The sequence below is a fragment of the Canis lupus genome, chromosome X (genome assembly GCF_048164855.1).
Source record: "Canis lupus baileyi chromosome X, mCanLup2.hap1, whole genome shotgun sequence".
Classification (NCBI taxonomy): domain Eukaryota; kingdom Metazoa; phylum Chordata; class Mammalia; order Carnivora; family Canidae; genus Canis; species Canis lupus.
In genome coordinates, this window is record NC_132876.1 from 17,773,749 (window position 1) to 17,799,926 (window position 26,178).

Genomic DNA, 26,178 nt, shown 5'->3' on the forward strand with positions numbered 1-26,178 from the left:
CAGAATTGTTTTTTTCTATTTATTTTTAAAAAGCCAGTAGTATTTTGATAGGATTGTACTGAATCTATAGATTGCTTTGGGAAATATAGATATTTGAAAAATATTAAGTCTTCTGATCCATGAACATAGGATATCTTTCCATGCGTTTGGTTTTTTAATTTCATTCATCAGTGTTCTGTAGTAAATGAGCTAAGAACTTGAACAAACATTTCTCCAAAAAAGACATACAAATGCAACAACATATATATGAAAAAAAATGATCTAAATTACTAATCATCAGAGATTGTAAATAAAAACCACAATGAGATACCGTATCACACTTGTCAGGAAGGCTATTTAAAAAAGAAGACAACAAGTGTTGCCAAAGATGTAAAGAATTTGGAACCTTTGTATATTGTTGGTGGGAATGAAAAATAGTGCAGTCATTATGGGAAACAGTATGGGGGTTTCTCAAAAAATTAAAAATAAAATACCATATGATCTAGTAATCTTATTTCTGAGTATTTATCCACAATAACTGAAGTCAGTGTCTCAAAGAGGTATTAGCACTCCCATGTACACAGAAGTACTATTCACAGTAGCCAGGATATGGAAACAACCTAAATGTGCATTGACAGATGAATTTAAAGTGTGGTATATACATGCAACGGAGTATTCAGCATTAAAAAAAAGAAGGATGCTCATTTCAACAGTACATATACTAAAACTGGCTCTTTATGGAGGGGAAGAGCATGACCCCTACACAAGGACAGCATGCAAATTTGTGAATTGTTCCATATTTTTAAAGAAACGCCACATAAAAAAAGGAAATTCTGCAAAATGTGACAATATGGATGAACCTTGAGGACATTCTGCTACATGAAATAAGGCAGTCAGAGAAAAAAAAAACAACAACCATGTTATTTCATTTATATGAAGTATCTAAAATAGTCAAATTCATAGAATCAGAGTGGAATGGTGGTTGGCCAGGGCTGGGGGGCAGGGGGAAATGGGTAATTGCTAATTGATGGGCATAGTTTCGGTTAAGCAAGATGAGTAAGTTTTAGAGATCCATTGTACAACACTGTACATATATTCAACAATAATGTATTGTACACTTCACAATTTTTAAAAAGGTAGATCTCATATTCATCATCTTAAAAAATTAAATTAAATTTAACTTAATTTACAAGTCCTCCCAAAAAAGTCTCAATAAATTTTAAATGATTGAAATGACACAAAATATCTTCTCTGACCACAACAGAATGGAGCTGTAAGTCAAAAACAGAAGGAAAACTAGAAAAATAAATATGTGGAAATTAAATACCACACTCTTAAAAATATGGAGTCAAAAAAGAAACCAGAAAGGAAATGAAATATATGAAATAAAACTCTCAACATAAAAAATTTATGAGATGTAGCAAAGACCGTGCTCAAAGAAACTGAGAGCTGTAAATATATACATTTTAAAAAGAAGAAATAAATAAATAACCTGACATTATACTTTAAGAAACCAAGAAAAACTAAATATAAAGCTAGTAGAATGAAAAAAATAATAAAGATTAGAGTGGAGATAAAGAAAAGAGAGAATAGAAAAATAATACAGAAAAAAAAAAATACAGGAAATCACCAAACAAAAAGGTAGTTATTTGAAAAGACCAACAAAGTTGACAGACATTTAGCTAGAGTAGTCAAATCACTAAAATCAGAAATGGAAGTGGTGTAACTGAACACCAACAAATTAGGTAACCCAGATGAAATGGACAACATTATACTGGAAGTTCTAGCTAGAGCAATCAGACAAATGAACAAACCAAAAAGCCTCAAATTGGAATGGAAAAAGTAAAACTATATTAATAGATTTCATGATCTTATAGATAGAAAATCCAAAAGAATTCACACACAAAACACTAAAGTTAATAAACAAATTCATCAAAATTGCAGGATAAAAGAGCAACGTGCAAAAATCAATTGTATTCTTTTCTTAAGATTTATTTATTCTATCCTATTCTAGAGACAGAGAGAGAGAGAGAGCACAAGTGGGAGGATGGGCAGAGGGAGAGAATCCCAAGCAGACTCCCTGCAGAACTTGGAGCCTGAGATATGGCTCCATCTCACAACCGTGAGATCATGACCTGAGCTGAAACCAAGAGTCAGATGCTTAAGTGACTGAGCCACCCAGGAACTCCAACAAATCAGTTGTATTCTTATATATGAGCAATGAATAATCTGAAAAGGAAATTAACAAAATAATTCTATTTATAGTAATAGCAAAAAGAATGAAATGCTCTGGAATAAATTTAGCCAAGGAGGCTCAAAAGTTTGAACATAAATACTACAAAACATTACTGAAAGAAATTTTAATACACCTAGAAAAGCTGAAAGACTTATTGCTAAAATGGCAATACTAGGAGCTCCTGAGTGGCCTAGTTGGTTAAGCAGCTGACTCTTGGTCTCAGCCCAGGTCATGATCTCGGGGTCCTGGGATGGAGCCCTGCATCAGGCACCGCACTTAGCAGGAAGTCTGCTTGGGGATTCTCTATCTCCCTCTCCTTCTGCCCCTACCTCCACTCACACACACACACACACACACACACACACACAGTCACACACACACACACTCTTTCTCTTTAAAATAAATAAGTAAACCTTTAAAAATAAATAAAATGACAATACTAAACAAAACAATCTACAAAATTCAATACAATTCCTATCAAACTTCCAATAGCCTTTTATGCAGAAACACAAAAGCCAACCCTAAAATTGATCTGAAATTGTAAGACATGGGCAGCCTGGGTGGCTCAACGGTTTAGCACTGCCTTCAGCCCAGGGTGTGATCCTGGAGACCTGGGATCAAGTCCCGCGTCGGGCTCCCTGCATGGAGCCTGCTTCTCCCTCTGCCTGTGTCTCTGCCTCTCTCTCTCTCTCTCTTTGTGTCTCTCATGAATAAATAAATAAAATCTTTTAAAAAAATAAAAAGAAATTGTAAGACATGCTGAATAGCCAAAACAACCTTGAAAAAGGAACAATGTTGGAGGCCTCCCACTTTCTGATTTCAAAATTTATTATAATCAAAACAGTGTGGTACTGACATAAGGATATATACAGAAAAATGGAATAGAATTTTAAGTCCAGAGAAAAGCCCGTACATCTACATTCAACTGATTTTTGACAAAGATGCAAGATCATTCAATGAGGCAAAACAGGCTCTTCAAAAAATGATGCTGAGACAACTGGATGACTATATGAAAAAGCATGAAGTTGAATCCCCTACCTTACAATATATACAAAAACTAATTCAAAAATGGATCAAAGACCTAAATGTTCAAAGAGCTAAAACTTCAAAATTCTGAGGAAACCAAAGGACAAATCTTCATGGCTTTGGATTTGGCAGCGGCTTTTTTTTAGATATGACACCAAAAGTACAAGCAAGTATAGAAAAAAAAATAACTTGGACTTCAGTCAAAGTAAAAACTTTTGTGCATCAAGAAAGGGATGAATTTCTCCAGAATGGGAGAAAATATTTGCAAATCATGTATGTTATAAGAGCCAAGTATTCAGAATATATAAAGAACTATTACTATTCAACTACAAAACGACAAACCAGCCAGTTAAAAAATGGGCAAAGTGCTCAAATAGACATTTGTTCAAGGTATATACACGTATGGCCAATAAGCACATGAAAAGATAGTCAACATTAGTACTCAGTCACTGGGGAAATATAAGTAAAAACCTCAAAACCTCATACCCACTTGTATGGCTATACTTAAAAACAAATGGAAATTAACAAGACTTGGCTGGGATGCAGAGAAATTGGAACCCTTGTACTTTCTGGTGGGAATGTAAAATGGTACAGCTGTTGCGGAAAAACATTTGGAGGTTCCTCAAAAATTTACACATGCAATTACCAACTGACCAAGGAATTCTAACTCCTGAGTATATACCTGAAAGAATTTGTCTTTTCAACTATTTTAAAAACAGACATCCAAACAAATACTTGTACATGAATTTTCATACAGAGCTATTCACAAAGTCAAAAGATGAAAATAACCCAAATGCCCTTCAGTGGAAGAATGAATAAAGAAAATATGGTATATCTTTTCAGTGGTATATAATTCAGTCATAAAAAGGAATGAGGAACTGATGCTACAACGTGGATGGACCTCAAAAACAGTATACAATTAAGTAGCATTTAGTATCTTCACTATGTTGTGCATCCATTACATCTACTTTGAAAACATTACCCCAAAGTAGACGCCATCCTCCCCAGCCTCTGGCAACCGCTAATCATTTTCTATCCCTATGGATTTACCTCTACTGAATATTTCATATCAATGGTACTATACAACATGTGACCTTTGGTGCCTGATTTCTTTCACATAGCATATGTTTTTTGAGGTTCATTCATGTTGTAGCATTTGTCCACGTGTCATAATATCCCTGTGACAATATTTCATTCTTTTTTTGGCTATATAATTATCCACATCACGTTCTGTTTAAGAAGACAATTTCAGATAAATTTGAGTAATAAATGTATAAGGTAAAATAATATGACTTGTAAATGACAACATAGGAAAATATCTTCATGACCTTGGCTCAGGCAATAATTTCTTCACCAAGACTCCAACAGCACTAATGACAAAGGAAAATACTGATGAATTGGAAGACATTACAATTGAGAAGTTTTCTTCATTAGGGGGACATCAAGTGAGCGAAACAGCAAGCCATGGGTGGCAGAAAGTACATGTGGCACATGTATCCAACAGAGGACTCAAATTCAGAATCCAACATATCAGTAAAAGAACCCACTATAAATAGGGGCAAGAGACTTAACAGGCACTTTGCAAAAAAGTATATTCAAATGCTCACTAATGGACAACCCCGGTGGCTCAATGGTTTAGCGCCACCTTCAGCCCGGGGTGTGATCCTGGAGACCCGGGATCCAGTCCCACCTCAGGCTCCCTGCATGGAGCCTGCTTCTCCCTCTGCCTGTGTCTCTGCCTCTCTATCTCTCTCTCTGCCTCTTATGAATAAATAAATAAAATATTTTAAAAAAGCAAATGCTCACTAATCACATATTAGACACATGAAAAGGTGCTCATGTTAATTGGCCAAAGAAATGCAGATTAAAGCCATAATCGTACTACTCACCAGGGTGGCAGATATGAAAAAGACAGCCAACTTCAAACGTTGACAAGGATAAGGAGCAACTGAAACCCTCACACACTGCTAGTGGGGATGCAGATTGGTACATTTTGAAAAACATTTTGGCAGTGTTTAAAGAAGGTGAACATATATAAACCCTATGACCCAACCATCCCACACCTAGAGTGCTAGAAATATTCTTTTACTTGATCTATGTGGTAGTTACAAGGATGTTCACTTAGTGCAATCACTGAGCTGGACACTCACTACTTGAGCCTCTTTGCCCCATGCTTCAGTAAGCTTCCTTTAAAATACATATAAATAGGGGCACCTGCGTGGCTCAGCCAGTTAAGTATCTGTCTTTGGCTCAGGTCATGATCTCAGGGTCCTGGGATTGAGCATCGCAGTGAGCTCCCTACTCAGCGGGGAGTCTGCTTCTCCCTCTCCCACTGCTCCTCCAGCTCATTCTCTCTCTCAAACAAAGTAATAAAATCTTTTTAAAAAAACATAAAAATAGGGGGGAAATGTCTTATGACCATGAGGCTCTAAGTGTTAATGTGTTTTCTTTTGATTATTACAATTATTAAATGATATTGATTAAACAACATAAATATATTATAAATTTGGGTATTTATAAACAAAAAATAAATATTTATTGAAAATCCCACTCAATGCTATAGATGACATCCTTGAAATTAGTTCATATCATGAATATTAATTATTTCCAGAATAAAGCCTCGCTCATCACCAATTATATTCCTATTTCTCATTTTCAGAGATGATATGTCAATAGGCATGTGCAAAATTTTGTTATATAGCAGGGTCACTCAAATTTTATAAATTTCCCTTAGAGGTATATGGCATAAATCAAGTACTGAAAGATCACCATTTTTCCCCAATGATCTATCAATTGATCAGTTGATTAATAAGTCCTACTTCAATTCTGTCTAAAGGAAAACATGGAAAACTATGTGATATGCAGGATTCCCTGACCAGTCATTAGTCACTCAGTTTTCCAGCTAGGATATTTTAAATGCCCCTTTGGCTCCTCAGACATCTTAAACTCTGGGGCAATGCACCACGGGAAGATCAGAGCATGGAAGAGTGGTGGAAGGTGGGTGAGGAAGGGGAGGATGGTGAAGGAGAACCTCCCTTTGGGTTTTCTTCATATCAGTTTTAGGAAGAAGGACGTATGGAACCTACGGATTCAAATAGATCCCTGTAAAACTATCTGTGCCCAATCTCCCTTGGACAGTCCTGACACATGCCTGCCAGGCACAAGTGAACCTTGGTCACTAATGGACTCCTCAGAAGTGGCTCCTCAGATTCATCTCCAAGAGGGATCTCTGGGTCCTGAGCACCCAGGCTGCCAGCAGGCCTCAGCGAAGGTGCAGGGTCTACTTTATTGCAACAATTGCCAAGTTCACCTCTGGAGCACTGGATGGTTTTTGACCCCACCTATCTCCAAAATGAGGAAGGAGGTAGGAACGCTCAGAAAAGGGCCAATCTCCCTGGGGAATGCCAGTCCCCTGTGCTCCCTATTGCATCGTTTTGGACTGCTCGATGACATCTGCCAAGGTCAGTTTCCAGTGAGGACAGCATGCTGGGTGGACGGAGCTCTAAAAGGCTGGCAGGCAGGCAGGACATTGGAGGAGACGTAACACCAGGAAGGAGAAAAACCAGTGTGCAGGGATGCTCCCAAGGTGTTTTGGTCAGAGCCATTCCCAGACACCACCAGATCGCAGAGGTCCTTACAATGCAGCCAGCTTCCTGGTGACTGATCCACCAGGGCCCACAGCCAGGAGGCCAGGCACGCTGGCTGTCCCAGAGACTGAAACAGACAGCAAGATCAGGGAGACGGGCAATGCCTGGGTGGCTCAGTGTTTGGGCATCTGGCTTTGGCTCAGGGCATGATCCTGAGGTCCTGGGATTGAGTCCTGCATCATGCTCCCCGCAGGGAACCTGCTTCTCCCTCTACCTACGTCTCTACCTCTCTCTGTGTGTCTCTCATGAATAAAGAAATAAAATCTTTTAAAAATATATAAAATAAATAAAAAGATCAGGGAGATGGGATGGAAATCTCAAAATTCAGGGAACACCAAGAACCTTTACAGTCACACTTAAATTTTGGCAGTGATTTTCCAATTACATGAGAGTAAAGTGCAGATTAAGTTCACGTTTAAAGCTAAAGTGACCAACCCCATATGTTCAGAGAATTTATATTGACATCTAGCCCCAGGCCACCCATCACCAGTTACTGAGGTTTTAAGACTATCTCTGTCCACAGGAGAAAGTACGTGAGAAGTATTCTAAGATAACACTACTCAACAGAGCATTGCTCGAGCATCAGCATCATGTGGCAACTTGCTAGCAATGCCCATTTCCTGGCCCTACCCGAGGCCAACTGAGGTAGAAATTATGGGAATGAGGCCCAGCAATCAGTGTTTCAACAAAATCTGGGTTTTAAATGCTGTTCTAGGGACACCTGGGTGGCTCAGTGGTTGAGCGTCTGCCTTCAGCTTAGGGCATAAACCTGGGGTCCTGGGATCGAATCCTCCACCAGACTCCCCACAGAGGGCCTGCTTCTCCCTCTGCCTGTGTCTCTGCCTCTTTCTGTGTCTCTCATGAATAAAAATCTTTTAAAATGAATGAATGGGGATCCCTGGGTGGCGCAGCGGTTTGGCGCCTGCCTTTGGCCCAGGGCGCGATCCTGGAGACCCGGGATCGAATCCCACATCAGGCTCCCTGTGCATGGAGCCTGCTTCTCCCTCTGCCTATGTCTCTGCCTCTCTCTATTTCTCTCTCTGTGACTATCATAAATAAATAAAAATTTAAAAAAAGAACTGCTTTAAAAAAATAAAATAAAATAAAATAAAATGAATGAATGAATGAATGAATGAATGCTGTTCTAAGGGGACAGTATGGAGTTTAGGGAGCTTAAGGAGGAAGAGGCGATGTGACATTGAAGGAAGGATTGGGACAGGTCGGAAGGCCATACTGGGGGCTAAAAACAAAACCTGAAGGTGCATTAACAGTATGGCTCAGCATTGGATCTGTGAGTTAGAACACAGGAAAGAGGGTTGGCTCTCTTGGAGCCAGGCAGACAAAGTAGAGCCTGGAAACCCAAGTAGGGAGCAGAACATAAAGGATGTGAGAACCGGGGGCTGCTGGAAGCTTAAGCAAAGAGTGACTGGGTCACTATGGTGGTGCAGGAACATTCCTGAATATGTAGGACAGAAATAAGTGGTTGAGGTATTCTGAGAAGAGGCTGCCTCTCCAGGGACGTGTGCCCCATGCCCAGCTTTCCCTGTGAATCTCCAAGTCCCAGACCCCTTTGCACCTGAGAATGGGTAGAAGGGGGATGATTCCCTGGTCCTAGTCTCTGTAAAGGGACAAGATGTACTTTTGGAGGACTGGCATCCCCTGTTAACAGAGCAGCTCTTTCTTAAAGAGCTCAGAAGTGGAACCTCCTACCTGAGGGGTTATCTTGACAGAACAGGGCTTGGAGTCCTCCAAGAACAAAACAATCCATTGCTCAGAAGAGATTTCTCACCCTATGGGAGACAACCAAGAGGTTTAAGAATGATACTTCCGAGAAGCTACTGCCAGGAGCTGAATGTGTCATGTCTGGAGAGAGAGGCCTGGGGCTTGGGAGACTATTTCAGTCCCTCCCCCTGCCAACAAGGCCCTGGGAAGGGAAACACCCTAAGCTCCAGTGGCCTCTTCTGTAAAATAAGGAGCGTGGTCTCCTGGGCTTCCAAGGCTCCTTCAGCCCTGGTGTCCTACATGATTGCAGGGAGCAGGGGATACAGCTTTATGTGATTGCAGCTGTAACTATAGAGGGACCCAACCAGACTCCTGGGGGCAGCCATGCCATGGTCTGCTTTGAGAGAGAAGGTAGAGACTTGGGTTCTGCATGAATGAGCCTTGATTCAGACATGACCTTGTGCCTCAGCAGCAGCAAGTGGCAGTACTATGCTCTGTGAGCCCTCGACCCCCAACCTCAGGCCTTACAGATGCAGATCTGAGTGGAAGAGGACTGCTGGCCTCTGCTCACCCAGCTCCTTGCTCTTCCTCTCCACTCAGCCTGTCTTCCCTATGATGCCTGCCCCTCGATCCCTGAGGACAGGAGCATACACACTGGGATCTGAGCCCACAGCCCTCACACCAGGTTCAGGCCAGCCTTTGTCTCATTGGTCCCATCTCTGCCAGTGGGATGGAGCCTTCTGCCTCTTTGCTCTGTCCCTCAGATGACTAATCAGCCTGTTCCTTCAGTCTCCGGGCTTCCTGCTGTGTCCTCAGAAAGGCAGTGGAGTTCCCATCTCTTAGCCATATGCTGGGGAGGTGGCAGGCAAGTATAAAGCAGAATGACATCTCTCTTTGATTTCATTCTGCCATTTTATCCCCTAGTGCCCATGTCTCTCCTTTTTCTGACAATCAGGGCTGACAGGAGTGGTCAGGATGCCTTGGGAATGGGGCCCCAGGAAGCTATATCACAAGGCTGAAAGGGAAAAATAGGTATTGATGAGTCAGCCAGGAGCCCCAACTTCTAAATCCAGTCCCACAACTGCAGGGAATGTCCTTTCTTCCTGGAGCCCTTGTATTCAAAGGGCAGTGTGGTCTGAATTTAGAACAGGGTATCCTGGGATCCCTGGGTGGCGCAGCGGTTTGGCGCCTGCCTTTGGCCCAGGGCGCGATCCTGGAGACCCAGGATCGAATCCCACATCGGGCTCCCGGTGCATGGAGCCTGCTTCTCCCTCTGCCTGTGTCTCTGCCTCTCTCTCTCTCTCTCTCTGTGACTATCATAAATAAATAAAAAATTAAAAAAAAAAAAAAAAAAAAAAAAAAAAAAAAGAACAGGGTATCCTGAATTCTGTGTTTCGGCCCATTTGCATCTAAAGGCCTTTCTGCTGCTTGCCTTAAATAATTGATCTCTAAAATAGGACCCAGCTTCCCTAGTTCTGACCTCTCCTGAGGATGCCAGTGTAGATGAGGACCTCCAAAATGAGCTTTCACACCAACAGGTATAATAATAGGGGTTGGCAGCTTTATGGAAACAGGAGGGCCCTTTTACTGACTCATTTTCAGTAATTCTGCTGAATCTTGGAAGTGGGCAGTAACTGCTTGCTCCATTGATGTAGTACTTCCTTCAACTTTCGAGTCCATCTCCCCTTTCTAAATGCTACACGAACAAAGGTCCTTTGAATGGTGGTATGACAGGAGCCATCCAGGGTGGTACCAAACAGGGTCACACAAAGAGAATGCCCTCTGAAAGAAGCTGAATTTTCCGTTAATTTCAAGAGCACAATCTCAGTTCTAGAAGGAATGGTGGGGCAGTCAGTCTCCAAGCCTTCAGGAATAAAATGGAATCTTTTCCTTCTGGGTCACTTCCTCCTCTGGGCTTAGTGCTTGCATTCTTCTTAGTAGCCATTTTAGTCACTCCTTTCCTCCATTATTTTGAGGATGAATACACCCCATAGTGCAAATACTGTCCAAAAAAGGTTCACCCCTAGCCATCACCCCCTCGACACTGCACATATGTTGGGGACTATTTTGGTTCTGTTACTTGCTATCAGTGCATCTAGCTCAATGGGGACATTGGCTTATTGCTTCATAATGACTAGAGAGAAGCATCTCTTGTTTCATACTAAACATTAAACAAAACTCCATGGTTACCAAATAACCCAGAGATGGCAGTCACTTTTTTGGCATAGATACTTCCAGATATTTTTTTCTATCAAGAGCCCCCTCTATGCCTGTTTTCAGATTTGTAAAACAGAAATGATAATTCCATCCTCTAAGGGCTGCTGTGAGGATCAAATGAGATGTGAACATGCCTCACACTGATGGGCCACAGTGGGTGTTCCATAAACATTTAGATCAGTCTTCATCTCTGTTATTTTATTTTATTTTTTTTTAATTTTTTTTTATTTATTTATGATAGGCACACAGTGAGAGAGAGAGAGGCAGAGACACAGGCAGAGGGAGAAGCAGGCTCCATGCACCGGGAGCCCGATGTGGGATTCGATCCCGGGTCTCCAGGATCGCGCCCTGGGCCAAAGGCAGGCGCCAAACCGCTGCGCCACCCAGGGATCCCCTCATCTCTGTTATTTTAAAAAGAAAATAAGCACACAAAAAAAGCATCCTCAGTTAGTGGTTGTTTCCGTCATTCCCAGCTGCTTTTTAAGCCTCCTTGTGGTGGTCATAAGGGTAGCCTAGTTTGACATTCCTCATTTCATTAAAAAGGAAAATTTGGGGGCACCTTGGTGGCTCAGTGCTTGAGCATCCACCTTCAGTTCTGGGATCGAGTCCCACATCAGGCTTCCCACAGGGAGCCCGCTTCTCCCTCTGCCTATGTCTCTGCCTTTCTTTCTGTGTCTCTCATGAATAAATAGATAAAATCTTCAGAAAAAGGGGGAAAATTTTATGAAATAATAAATATAGAGAAGCCTCAGCCAACATTTTTTTTAATTTTTGTTTTCTCAGCCAACATCTTAAACTAGGATCTGACATAGCTATAAATCCATATCCTTCAACTTCCTCACCCTTCCCTTGACATCACATTACGTTCTCAGGAGATAATCCGAGGCCAAGGGAAGGAAGAGAAACCACCAACATCACAAAACAGTTTCCATCTGACCTACTTCTCACTGGGGTGGGGGACATCCCTTTAGCCCACGGGCCTTACTTTGCTCCAACACTTCAGAGGCTCCCTCCTGCTATCCACTGTGTACTGAGGCTACTAGTCCACAGGTCTCACCTTGCCATTCTCAGCAAATCAGTGTACAAAACTTCCAGACTTTCCTGCAGATCATCCAAAGTGTATGGGGTTGTGGCTGAGCAACCCATAAAAATGGGCCTCCCTTTAGGCCCTGGAGCAGTGTGGCCCCAATGTGAAAGCCTCTAGCCCACATTGTGAAAAGTAAAAAAAAAAAAAAAGCCATTTAACATGGCCCTGGGCTTTCTACAAAAAGACAAATGTGTGGATGAGGGCCCAGACTGCTTCCTTCATCATTTCATTCCATATACCTCAGTGTGGAGAGGATTAGCAGGAGAGATATCAAGTGCTTGCAAGGTCCCTAGGTCTGTGGTGGTATTCAGGCCTTCACTTGCTTCTTGGAACTTCTTGAGAGAAAACACTGTGGTAGTGGGCACTCCAGGGAATGGCTACTGTAATGGGGGCACTTTTCCCAGGGCAAACACTGAATGCTCTCTTCCTGGTACAGAATAAAGTTCCCTCGGCCCTGAGCTTGGTTGTTCATGTCGGCAGAATAATGGCCAGAGAAACACTATCCAGCTTAGAAATTCTAAGCTCCCCTCAGAGGACCTGAATACTTTTCTATTCCATCTCTCTTCAGAAAGAATGAGAGTAGGACTCATGGCCACCATGTATTTGCTGAGCACCTGACACTTGCAGAACTTAGATTGCAGAGGGTATGGGGAAGCTGAATAACCAGAAAGATATATAGATAGATAGATGAATAGATAACTATAGATATATAATAGCTATATTTCCACTCCTTTATTTATCAAGTACTCATTGTGTATCAGTCTTGTGCTAGGCACGGAAAATACAATACTGAACAAGAGAGACAGCTTAGATTCCTTTCTGTAAAGCAGGACATGTACCCCTCTCAAATTTCCTGTGGGTGACAAGTTCCTATCATCGATGTATCACAGTTTTATACTCTTTCATCACCTCTAAGGTCAAGATCCATATGGTGACTTTCTTCAGACTGGAGGTACTGAACAGGATTCCCTTCTTCTGTGGAGTTTCTGGTGTCTAAGAAGGCTTGACCGCCTGCTAAAATTTCTCCTGCATATGCTACAAGTATATGGCTGCTCACCTGTGTGGGTTCTCTGGTGCTTAATAAGGTGAGAGTTCTGAATAAATCTTTTCCCACATTCATAACATTTAAAGGGCTTCTCGCCTGTATGAATTCTTAGGTGTGTGTGTAGATTTGTATTGTGACTGAAGCTTTTCCCACACCATGAGCATCTGTATGGTTTTATTCCTTGGTGTGCCATTAAGTGCTTATTAAGATCTGAACTCCATCTAAACCTCTTATCACACTGTTGACATTTATAGGGCTTCTCTTCAGTGTGAATTCTCTGGTGCTTAATAAGGTCAGAGCTAACTCTGAAGCTTTTCTCACATTCCTGACACTTAAAAGGTTTCTCTCCTGCATGGCCTTTCCCATGAAGATCCATATGTTTTGGAAGCGCTTGTGTACAGGTTGAAAGTTTCTTTCTTTTCCTCCCTAGAAAAGCTTGGTGCCGTTTCTGGACCCTGCGTGTACCATCATGATTTTCTTTGCCTGTTGTTTTCTGGGCAACTTTCACTCTGGCCTTTCTTAATACTTTGCATCCTGATGCTTGTAATTCTAATGTAGAAAGAGATATAGGTTGGTCATTTCCAGTGTCATTTTTGAGCTTTAACCCTGTTGGAATAAACAGAAGAGTCAGCCGTCTGTGTCCCAGAACAAGACAACTATAGGAATGGAGAGAAAAATCAATGATGATTGCTTTTAAAAAAAAACACAGAACAAATGATTTCTGGTCCAATATGGAAAAAATGGCACAGGCACATTTCCTCCTGATCCTCTCCACTAGGGACAACAACTGATGAAAGAATGCAAGGCACAACCGGCAAAGAATTCTAAAACATGGTAAAATGAAAGCAAAATGGTATTGGATTCCAGAACTAGCAGAATAACACAGCAGATGGTCTTACATCCCCACACCCACCAGAGGAATGGAGCCCCAAGCTAGCATTTTCCAACACTCAACTTAGCAACAGAAAGCTGCCTGGACAGGCTTATCTCTTCACCAGTCTGAATGGGAAGCCTGCATGCAGAACCCCAGTTTGGAGACACCAAAGTGGAGGGGCAGAAGTAGTAAGAGGCACAGTGTAAGGCACAGTAGTAAGTAGCCACAGTGGCCTGGCCCAGGAAGCCTCTTCATCCATTAGGGTCTGAGATTCCTCTTTCCCACTGAGAGGTACTCTGGCCTGGGTAAGTACCTTCCTCACCCTCAAGCAACACCAGCAGGGACATATAGAAGCCCTAGCAGGGATCCCTGGGTAGCTCAGTGGTTTAGTGCCTGCCTCCAGCCCAGGGCGTGATCCTGGAGTCCAGGGATCGAATCCCACATCGGACTCCCTGTGTGGAGCCTGCTTCTCCCTCTGCTTGTGTCTCTGCCTCTCTGTGTGTGTGTCTCTCTCATGAATAAATAAAATATTTTTTAAAAAAGAAGCCGTAGCAGTAGCATATGAACCAAGGAAATCATGATAACACCATGAAGGCTCTGAAAATTAAACTATCGCTGGAAGCATAACCCACAAAAGCAGGAAAAAACCTATGTGCTAAACTAAAACAGGGGGACTATTACATTAAAATATTTAAATAGGACCCAGAATCTCCTAACATAATAAACAAAATGTTCAGGATACAATAAAAAATCACCCATCAGACCAAGAACCAAAAAAAAAAAAAAAAAAATCACAACTTGAGTGAAAAAAGGCAATCTAACAAAAATAGCATCAGACTAGAAATCAAAAACAGAAAGACAGTGAATCCCTGGGTGACTCAGTGGTTTGGTGCCTGCCTTCAGCCCAGGGCATGACCCTGGGGTCCTGGGATCAAGTTGTGCATCAGGCTTCCTGCATGGACCCTGCTTTTCCTCTGTGTCTCTACCTCTCTCTCTCTCTCCCTCTGTGTCTCTCATGTATGAATGGATAAAATCTTAATAAAAAAACAGAAAGACAACAGGAAAATCTAAAAATATGTGGAAACAGAAAAATACACTTCTAAAATTTCCATGATTCAAAGAGAAAGTCTCAAAAAATTTTTTAAATACACAGTTGAATGAAAATTGAATTCTAGGGGCTCCTGGCTGGCTCAGTCAGTAGAATGGGAGACTCTTGATCTTAGGGTCATGAGCTCAAGCTCCATGCTGGGTGTAGAGATTACTTAATAATAAAACCTTTAATAAGGGATCCCTGGGTGGCGCAGCGGTTTAGCGCCTGCCTTTGGCCCAGGGCGCGATCCTGGAGACCCGGGATCGAATCCCACGTCGGGCTCCCGGTGCATGGAGCCTGCTTCTCCCTCCTCCTGTGTCTCTGCCTTTCTCTCTCTCTCTCTCTGACTATCATAAATAAGTAAAATTAAAAAAAAAAACCTTTAATAAATAAATAACTAAATAAGAAAAAAAGTGAAATTAAAATATATCAAAATATGTGGAATGCAGCCAAAGTGCTCAGAGGAAAAGGTACAGCCCCGAATGCTTATGATAGAACAGGGGAAAGGTCTCAAATCAATAATCTAGTTTCACCCTCTATAAATTAGAGAAAAAAGCAAAATAAACTCAAAGCAAGCAAGTTAAAGAAAGTAAATAATAAAAATCATAGCAAAAGTCACAACCAAACAAAAAGCCTGTTCTTCAAAAAAATTTTAAAAATTGATAAACTTCTATCACAACTGACAAAAATAAAAGGATGGAAAATCCAAATCACCAATAGGAGGAAGTAAATTGGATATACCACTACACATTCTGCAGCAATTAAAAGGATAGTAAGAGGGGCACCTGGGTGGCTCAGTTCTTTGGGCATCTGACTCTTGATTTTGGCTCAGGTCATGATCTCAGGATCTTGAGATCAAGCCTTGCTTCAAACTCCACACTTAACAGGGAGTCTGCTTCTCTCCCTCTCCTTCTCTCTCTGCCCCTCCCCTGGCTCACACGCTCTCTAAAAAATAAATAGATAAATCTTTTTTAAAAATAGAAAATGAATTAAAAAGAAAAAAAATAGAAAATAAAAAGATGGTAAGAGAATGCTACCAACAACCTTATGTTCATAACTTTTAAAAGTTAGGAAAAAAAATAAAAGTTAGGAAAAAATGGACCAATTTCTCAAAACCACAAACTAACAGAATTCAAACAACATGAAATAGATATCTGAATAGCACCATCACCATTAAACAAGTTGAATTCATAGTTTAAAAGCTTCCTTCCAAAATCCAAGTCCATATGGTGTGACTGGAGGATTCTATAAAATATTTAAAGAATTAACACGAATTTTATACAATCTCTTCCTGAAAAGAGGATTAAATATAACCCAACTCATTTTATAAGGCCAATATCACCTTGATAGCAAAATCATATAAAGACAGTACTAAAAGAGAAAAGTATTGGGGTGCCTGAGTGGCTCGGTAGTTAATAGGCCAACTCTGGATTTTGGCTCAGGTCACGGTCCCAGAGTCCAGGGATTGAGCCCAACATTAGCCTCCCCACTCAGTGAAGAGTCTGTTTGAGGATTCTCTCTCCCTCTCCTTCTGTCCCTCCTCTTCCTTCTGCTCAAGCATGTGCATGCAACTTTCTAAAATAAATAAATAAATCTTTAAAAATAAAAGGAAACTACAGACTAACATCTCCCATGAACTTAAATATATAAATACTCAAGAAAATACTAGCAAACTGAATGTAACAGTATGTAAGAATTATACACCAGGATCAAGAAGAATTTACTGCAAGTATGCAAAGTCGGTTCAACATTTGAAATCAATCAACATAACATACCATATCAACTAGCTTTTTTTTAAAATTTTATTTATTTATTTCTTCATGACGGATACAGAAGGAGAGAGAGGCAGAGACACAGGCAGAGGGAGAAGCAGGCTCCATGCAGGGAGTCTGATGTGGGACTCGATCCCGGGTCTCCAGGATCACACCCGGGGCTGAAGGTGGCGCTAAACCGCTAAGCCACCGGAGCTGCCCCTCAACTAGCTTTTATTTTATTTTATTTTTTTTTTTTTTAAAGATTTTATTTATTTATTCATGATAGTCACACAGAGAGAGACAGAGAGGCAGAGACACAGGTAAAGGGAGAAGCAGGCTCCATGCAGGGAGCCCGACGTGGGATTCGATCCTGGGTCTCCAGGATCGCGCCCCGGGCCAAAGGCAGGCGCCAAACCGCTGCGCCACCCAGGGATCCCTCAACTAGCTTTTAAAGATCATATTCCTACCAACAGACATAGGAAAGTGTTTCACAAACTATCCATTCATGATAAAAACACTTAAGTTAAAAATTATATTGACTTGATAAAATAGTTCAACAACAAAAAAACATATTAATATAAATAGGTAAAGGTGAAAAACAATGTTTTCATGATAAAACTGGGACAAGGCAAGGATGTCTGCTCTTTCCACTTTTATTTAACATAGCAGGAAGTTGGAGCTATTGCAGTTACAGCATGAAAAAGAACATATTAAAAGGCACTGCAGATAATGTGATTATCTAGGTATAAAAATCTCAAGGAAGCTACAAAAAAACTCTTTAGAAATAATAAGTGAGTTAGTAGGGTCACAGAATACAAAATCAAAATACAAAATCAGTGGCATTACTATATAATAATGAACATGCAGAAACCAAAATTAAAAATAATACCACCTATAAATATTCCAGTGAAAATGAAATGTATATATTTAACAAACCACATAGAGGATCTGTACACTGAAAATTATAAAAAGTTGACAAAAGAAATCAAAGACTTAAAAAAAAAAGAAATCAAAGACTTAAATAGACACACACTGTGTTCACTGATCAAAAAAATCCACATAGTAAAGATATCAATCTTCCTCAAACTAATACTTAGGTTTATTATAGTATCTAGCAAAATTCCAACAAAGTTTCTTGTATATATAGATAAGCTTACTCTAAAATTTACATGGAAAGACACAGGCCCTAGAAGGACTAAAATAAAATTTTATTTTACAAAAAAGAATAAAGTGGAAAAATCAGCCTATTTGACAGATATTGTGGCCTTGATATTACATAGCTACAGTAATCAAGACAATGCAATATCGACAGAGGGACAAACACAGAGCTCAATGGAACAGAATAGGTGCACACAAATATACCCAACTGATCTTTCACAAAAGTGCAAAAGCAACTGAATGGAAGGATAACCTTTCCAAGAAATGGGGCTAAGCAACTGGCTCTCCATAGGCCAAAAAATGAATCTCATCCTAAACTTCACACCTATAAAATAATCAACCCTAAATGGATCATGGACTTAAATATAAGATTATAAAACTTTTGGGAAAAATAGCAGAAAATTTTAGGGATCTAGGGCTAGAGTTCTAGCTTTGACATCAAATATACAATGTATAAAAGGAAAAAATGAAAAATTGTTCCTCATGAAACCTTTTCATGAAATGAAAACCTTTTCTTCTGTGGAAGTCCACGGAAAAAGAATTAAAAAGACGATATACAGACTTGGAGAAACTATTTGCAATCCAAATATTTGACAAAGTGCTAGAATCTATAATCTAGGAAAAACTCTCAAAATTCAACAGTTAAAAGACAATCCAATTAAAGTATAGGTAAAAGATATTTCACAGATGAGAATATAGAGATGGCAAATAAGTGCATGAAAAGCTGTAAAACATCATTGGCCAATTGGGAAGTGCAAATCCAAGCCACAATGGGCTAAATACTACACATCGATCAGAATAGCAAACATAAAAGGGAGAGAATACTAAACACTGGCAAGGACATGAGAAACTGGACCATTCGTTCTTTGCTGCTGGGAATATAAAATGGCACAGCCACTGTAGAAAACAGTTTGGCAAGTGCTTAGGAAATTAAACATTTAATTGCCATATGAACCAGCAAATGCACTCTAAAAGCATTTATTCTAGAGAAATTAAAACTTATCTCTGTAAAAAATCCTGCACACGAATGCTCAGGTCAGGGCAGCTTTATCCACACTAGCCCCAAGCTGAAGATAGCAAAGATCTCTTTTCAGTGGTGAATGGTTACACACACTGTGGTCTCCCAATATCATGGCATGCTACTCAGTAGTAAGAAAAAAAAAAGCCCAACAACTACTGATGCATCCAACAATTCAGATCAATTTTGAGAGAATTATTCTGAATGAAAAAAGTTAATGCCAAAAGGTTACAGTTTATGATTCTATTCATGTAATACTTTTGAAATGGCAAAATGTAGAACAGATGGGTGGTTGGCATGGGTTGGTGATGGGGTGAGGTACAGAAGACACATGTATGATTATAAAAGAGCAACAAAAAAGGTCCTTGCAGTAATGTACCTATCCAGTATCTTGACTGCAGAGCTGTATATACAAACCTATAATTGCAACAGAACTTTACAGAACTAGGGACGCCTGGTGTAGCTCAGTCAGTCAAGCATCCAACTCCTGATTTCTGCTCAGGCATGATCTCAGGGTCATTAGATCGAGTCCTGCATCATGCTCCCTGCTCAATAGGGAGTCAGCTTGAGATTCTTTCCCTCTGCCCCTCCCCCTGCACACATACAAGCGTGCATGCTCGCGTTCTCTCTCTCTCTCCCTAAAATAAATAAATCTTAAAAAAATACCTTTACAAAACTAATTATGCACACATACAAATAAAATGGAAAACAGGAAGGTCAGAAGACTATAGATATCAATATCCTGGTTGTAACACTATATGATACTTTTGCAAAAGTTACCATTGAAGAAAACTGGGTAAAGCATCTATGGGTTCTCTTTGTATTACACTTTAAATCTGCATATAAATTTACAATTATCACTCAATATGAAGTTCACTTAGGAAAACACAGGAATGGAATCTTGGAATGTTAATACCCTATAAAGATTCTTACCAAAGAACATTTCTCTTCTTCCCATGTATATACTTACCTGTAGGAGACTCTCCAAGACTCCTTGAACTCTTGGGGACCTTGGATCTGTGGTTATCCCTTGCTCTGAACAGATTAGTTCAGGTTTAGGGGGTAACAATAATGCTCTGAGTATAAAACCTGAGGTCATGGGCTGGCATCTTACTTCCAGACTCTCTTCAGGAAGCGTGAATGATTCTTTCATACTTTCATTTATTCCAAACGTTTAAATGGGTAAATTCTTAGACTCAGTTATCCTCTTTCTAGTCTACTGTGGTTGCGGGGGGATGCACAAGGAGAAGGTGGAGAAGGAAGCCTGGGGAGGGTACATGAAGCAGAGAATGGGAATCCAGTGCTGGTGAAGCGGACATGATCAGGGATGATAGCAGCTTAGACTAATATGGTAAGAGCATAAGACGGGGGAGACATGGTTGTAGTCAGGATCTATTTTGAATGATCTAGATTTGCCTTGCCTTTCCCTCACACCATCAAGTTGAGACACAAGCAGCAACTGGGACTCTCCCATGGGAGATAGTCTTCCATAAATCGAAGCCCAATTATACAACTCCTATGCAAAGGAAAGGAAGAATTTTTACCTAGAGAGATGACAGTCTCATAGTTTTCCTGCATTACATCACTGTAAAGGATCTTCTGAGTAGGGTTCAGTAATTTCCATTCTTCCTCAGAAAAAAACACAGCCACATCTTCAAATGTCAATAAGCTCTGAAGAAGAGAATGGGTTTTAGTTCAGTACTTGCCAGTGCATGAAGCCATCCTATCACTCATCTCTGAAATACACAGCAGGCCAGTCACCAAAGAAGAGTATTAAGATTCAGGGGAAAAAAGTGAAATGGCAGAAAAGGAAAAAGCCAAAGATCAGTAAACAGCTCGGGAGGGGCCTGGTCCCCACTGTGCCAAGCCTAGTTGCCCAGATGTGAACATCCAGGGCTAACGTGCCTCAGAGCACCTTCCAAGCACTGTGGGTTATGGGCAGCAGACAAAAGCACAGACAAGGCTGCGTTCAGGCTGCCTGAAAAAGCTGGAAAGTACAGCTCACCTGGTACTCAGGCAAGATGAGCTCAGATGCCATCCTCCAGTGTGGGGTGCTTTTCTGCTCAGAAAAGGCTAGAATCTGTTGAGCAGGCACAGCTGTGGATGGAAAAGAGCCAGAGAAAATGTCTCTCTTTTGTATTTACAAATATTCTGAGCTGATTTCTAAAACACAGGACATCAGGAGTCCTTCAGGAAAGATGGCTCACCTCCACAAGTGTGTGTGTGTGGTGCCAGAAGTGACCTTCTCATTGTAAATGAGAACCAAATACCCACCATGCCAACAAACTGGTTCCCTAGTTGGCTGTTTACCCAGATTTCGTGAGAGAAATTACTACAAGAAAATCCATTATTGTAATTATTTTTTTGCTTCTCATGAAACAAATTGTTTACTGAGCTAAGCAGGAATTAGAGGTGATTGAAAATGAAAGACTCAGGTCCTTCCAGGGTAGGTGGTTTCTGTCTTTTATTATTTTTTTCCTGGTGCACAATCCTCACCTTCTTCTGCCATGACAACACATTTCTGATCCCAGTTTCCTCTCTAACATAGAAGGGGGAGATGACCCCACTTGTCCCTATTCCATCTTCTCTCAAATTCCTAAGAAGCAAGGTCCCTGGTGTGAATCCAAGGAATGTCTGGTTTGGGTATTTCTGCACTCCAGCTGACCCTCACCTTTACCCATCATTGGCCTATTGTACTCACACTTGAGAGACACCCTAACAGCTGGCATGGCTGGGCACCTGGAGAATTCCCATGACATTCCAGCTGAACCGATAACTATCACACTGCCCAGAAGAGAATTATTATGAAGCTCCTCACCTCTTTGATATACAGGCTGGCTTTCTCTGTGAGTATTCCAGCCCAGCTGTTCCTGTGGTACCCGGAGTGTATTCCAACATTCTTTCTGGAACACACCCAGTGGTTGGGGCTCTGCTGGCTTCCACTTAAAGCCTGGGGCCACTGCTGTTCCTCCCAAGAGCACTGCCTCCTTTCCCAGCTCATGGGCTGTGACCTAGAAATAATCCCCATCCTCATTAGCACAGAACTTACTTTCGGTTCGAGGGTGGTGGTGGAGGGATGAACAAGAGTGGAGCCTGGATTCGGGAAGGAAGTTGTGACATTCAAAGAAGTAATAAAAAATTAAGAGGTACCGTGTCACCACTTCTTCACAAAGAACTACATACACCGGCTAGGGAGATCAGTATAAGATGACGAAAGCTGTGGCTGCTGCCAGCCTCCACCCCTCTGCAAGCAGCATGGGGGCAAGGTGGGGGCCCACTGGCTCTTACACGCTGCCTTTACTGGCTTGCTTTCCCAACTTGGATCCTTGCCTAAGGATATTTCTAACTTCTCTGTTTGCTCTAAAACAAACAAACTTGAATTAAAAAAAGATACCTATAGGTCATCTTTCCCAATCCTTCCACAGCCAGGGAAGGACTTCAGGGAGAAAGGAGATACAGTGGAGGAAAAACTGGGGGGAAAGTTCGGACTCTTCCCTAAGATTCTGTTATAGTAAGACACCAAAAATATGCCCTGTCCTGTGCCCTTCAGAGCAGGCCCCCAGGGAAAAGAAGGGTGCTGCCATCTGCTGAGGGCATACCCTTGGCTCCCCACTTCTCAGGAAGGCCTAGGGCAGACCACTATGTGAGGGCAATGGAGGCTCTTTCCTCCTGGCTGAGAGACAGGCACTCACACTAGAGAAGGCACTACCCTTCCACACCCTGATTCTATCCACTCCCCTCTTAGCAGGTTTCTTCTTTCTGTATCCTTGCATCCCTTTTTTCTTTCCATCTCTTCTCTTTCTTTGCAGTCTTCCCAAAGTTGTTTGATTTATACTTCTATTTTCTGCCCTCTCTCCTTTGATCTCTAAGTGCTGTGCATTTTTTTCCAGATTTTTTCCTCCCTTTCCTAACTCCATCTTGCCTTTTATTTCTGCTTCTAAGAACTTAAGTCTTCTCTTCTCGGCCATGCCAAACAAGGCCCACCATTCCCAGTTTGCCCTGGCCTGAAAGAGGGTAAAATACATATGTTTTTTCCTAAGGCCAGGAAAAGATGGCCAGGAAGCCTGAAAGCTATCATCTACTGCTGTTACACACCTCTGATTTCAGATCCTGCATAGCAGTCCTAAAGGAATTAAAGAGGAGGGACCTAATCCACCTCAATAGTCAATTGATCCCTCCTCCCCAGGGGTGCCTGAGTGGCTCAGTGATTGAGCATCTGCCTTGGACTCAGGTGGTGATCCTGGGGTCCTGGGATCGAGTCCCATATCAGGTTCCTCACAGGGAGCCTGTTCCTCCCTCTGCCTATGTATCTGTCTCTCTCTGCATCTCTCATGAATGAATGAATGAATAAATAAATAAATAAATAAATAAATAATTTTTTAGGAAATTGACTCCTCCCCCCTAGCCCGGATATATCCACCTTTGTTCTATTTAATTGTACGTGTAAAGGATCATCTCACCTCATCACTTATTCCACCACGTTCTCTCTGAAAGCGCTCTACCAGGGCCACAGCCTCTTTGATGCTCTGTGGATGATACTTCCGCACCCAGTTCTGGGTATCCCTGGGCAGAATAGACAGGAACTGCTCTAGCACCAGGAGTTCCAAGATCTGCTCTTTCGAGTGGGTCTCTGGCCTCAGCCACTGGTGGCATAATTCCTGAAGTTGGCTGACAGCCTCAAGGGGTCCAGGTGCTTCATGATAATAGAAGCTCCGGAAGTGCTGGCGAGCGGTCTCAGGACCAAGACTGTCCATCTCTGGGCTGGATTTCTGACTCTCACTGGAGCTCTCTTTCACGGACCCCTTAGACTCCCACAAAGCCTCCATGTGTGGGTATAAGCATGCATTCACCTCCAGATGTCTCATCATCATTTGCTCTAGGAACAGTTTTATTCCTATGTGTGACATTCTCCTGGTGCCACCTTTGACAACTGAGGCCTTGTCAGGCTTGGTATAAAACCAATGAGTGGATCTTCTCCCCAAGAGCACTGAGAGAGGGGAGAAAAAAAGTACATGTCAAAAGGAAAGCAACATGACATATATATTTACTTGCTATTTATAGTTACCAGAGAAGAACAAACAGAAAAGAACTTGTCCAGGCTCCCCTTTAAAATCACCTGCCAAGTATGAGGACACTTACGATGACAGGTTCCTTCAAGATATCTATTTCTTTTTGTCACTCAGCTTGATAAACAAAGCACAGCTCAGAGAAGACAAACCTCAATTGGTAACTTTCCTTTTTTCTTTTTTCTTTTCTTTTTTTTTTGGTTTAAGGTCGAGGAAAAGCTTGTGGGTGCCAACTCACTCGCTAAATGGAGTTTTGAGAATATCCAATATTTAATCTGTGTGCTTCCTGTTTCACCTGCACAAATAGGGCATATCTGAGTTTCTCTAAATTTTAACAGATCAGCCCAGTCTTTTGTCTTTAGTTAGGGGGAAACAACTACTATGCCCCTTCCACCCCTAATGAAGGCTGAAACTTTTACCTCATGGAACATTTTCCACTGTATTAATACAGCAGGAGAGCTGAGACAACCAGATAAGAAAAGTAAAGCCATTAGGGGAAAAAGTAACCTAATCCCTCTCAGCAAATATCCTCCAACTGAGCAACCAGGTGTCAAAAAACAATTGGGGGGGTACTTTTTGGGAAGACTCATCAAGGGCATGGTGCTAATAACTTGTGTTATTAACTTTTTGCTTATTTTACTGGAAAGACAACTTGGCCTTGTTTTCCAAACACAATGTCAGCTTGTAAAAAATGAGACAAAGGGTGATGATTAAGGTTCCTGAGACAGGAAGGGTCCTAGTAAAGGTAACTCTTCTCCTGACTTTACAGTTCCTTAGGGACGCACAGATCTTTTAAGTAAGGCTAAGGGTGACCCTTTCAGGGTCAGAAAGGTCACCCTTTCTGTTTCCAGCAGTAACAGCAACAAAGTTCTCTTGAGGATGCCACGGGTATTCAAAGAAATGCTCGGTTCCCTGCCACTTCTCCAGGCTCGGAAGGTACAGGGGAACCTCCTCTATATCTATGTCAGCAGAGCCTAACATCTTTGAGGCTGAAAGGCCCCTTGCTCCAGCGACCTGACCAGCAGCCAGAGCGGAAACGGGGAAGTTCCGCCAGGTGCAGCGGAAGACACTGCTGCTGCCCCTCCACCCCCAAAGAATCCGAGACGCCCTAGGGCCTGACCACCAGCGCTCTCCCAGGGACTGCGCGGGCGGCCAGCCCACCACCCGAGGATGGTCAGGGTGCATCACTGGGCTGCACGTGCACATGGGGGACAAAGAGTGCTGGCGGCGGCTGGACGGGGCGGAAGGAGCAAGGGCACTCGCCTGGCCCTGCAGCCGCGGGCCACCGACCGCCTGGTGCGTGGCGGGAGGCTGCCAGCCCCGCCCCAGCTCACCGCCCCAGCTCACCGCCCCGGGAGAAGTGGGGCCGCCACTGGCACGTGCGGCCAGCAGCGAAGGGGGCGCGGGCCACCAAATCCCAGGGCCAACGCAGCTTCTTCATTACCTCTGCCCAGCCCGAGCTTCCGCGGACGCCACTTCCCTCTTCCTCAACTTGGCTACAGTGTTGCTACGCCTTCCCCGCCGCCTCGGGGAGGGAGCGCCCGGTTCCCGCGCCTCTCCGGGCCTGGTGACGGAAGCTCCGAGCTCGGGAGCGCGGGGGCCTTGAAGAACTGTTCCCCCACCCGACCCCTCTAGCTTCCCGAGGCTGTGCCCCGACTCGCCATTTTGGGGTCGCGGTCTGTGGACCTAGCCCAACCGGAAAAGAAAGAATGCGCTTCCGGTGGCTACGTGACAACCACGCCCAGTCGTCTCCCTCTCTCTACCTGTGGCGTCTCGGGCGCAGCCAGGCAGGCAACGTGACCCCGCTCCCTTCCGTCCTGGGAGTCCGGCTTTCTGCTCAGGCTCAGGCTAGGACGCGAACGCGCCTTTTCCAGGCCCACTAAAGGCCGGTGGGGGGAGCCACGGCAGCGGCTTGTCGCCTGCGAGCTGTATAGCCTACCAACCCCAGGTGCCGCGATCACGTGGCCCTGACTTGCCAAGTGCAGATCCTTCTGGTCGCGTTCTGGCAGCCAGCAGCCCTTTCTACCTGGAACCTCACCCCCACCCCAAGTGAGGGCCACCGCCCTGAAAATCGTCACTAGATTTGTCCCAAGCCTCCTGAATTGTAAGGCATAATGGCCTCAGGATCATGTGGATTGCAGTGGCAAATTTTAGAGAAAAATTGAGGTCTTTTGCTATTTCCCTTGCTTTTTCTGCTGCATTGTTTCTTCCCCGTGAGACAGGAGGAACCTTGTTTCTCTATTTTATTTTATTTTTTAA

General features: G+C 42.5%; 1 protein-coding gene and 1 non-coding gene across 15 annotated transcripts in view; one reads left to right on the top strand and one right to left on the bottom strand.

The window, feature by feature from the left end:
• The window catches only part of ZNF75D (zinc finger protein 75D), a 63,851-nt gene extending 38,024 nt beyond the window's left edge, over window positions 1-25,827 (bottom strand). For 8 of the 14 annotated variants that reach the window (XM_072816855.1, XM_072816849.1, XM_072816848.1 and 5 more), the window contains exons 1-5: window positions 25,364-25,629; window positions 23,314-23,840; window positions 21,672-21,864; window positions 20,859-20,950; window positions 20,398-20,524 (exon numbers count right to left, since the gene is read on the bottom strand). In XM_072816855.1, the coding sequence (XP_072672956.1) occupies window positions 20,398-20,524; window positions 20,859-20,950; window positions 21,672-21,864; window positions 23,314-23,760 (859 nt within the window). In that variant the 5' untranslated portion in view covers window positions 23,761-23,840; window positions 25,364-25,629. Of the gene's footprint in view, window positions 1-12,631; window positions 13,566-17,312; window positions 20,118-20,397; window positions 20,525-20,858; window positions 20,951-21,671; window positions 21,865-23,313; window positions 23,841-25,363; window positions 25,630-25,682 lie in introns of those variants that run through there. The other 6 variants (XM_072816842.1, XM_072816841.1, XM_072816845.1 and 3 more) reach the window with 6 other exon arrangements.
• Window positions 677-783, top strand: LOC140628914 (U6 spliceosomal RNA). Its single transcript, XR_012026839.1, has one exon. It is a non-coding gene; the product is annotated as a U6 spliceosomal RNA (small nuclear RNA).
• Window positions 25,828-26,178: the final 351 nt, after the last annotated feature.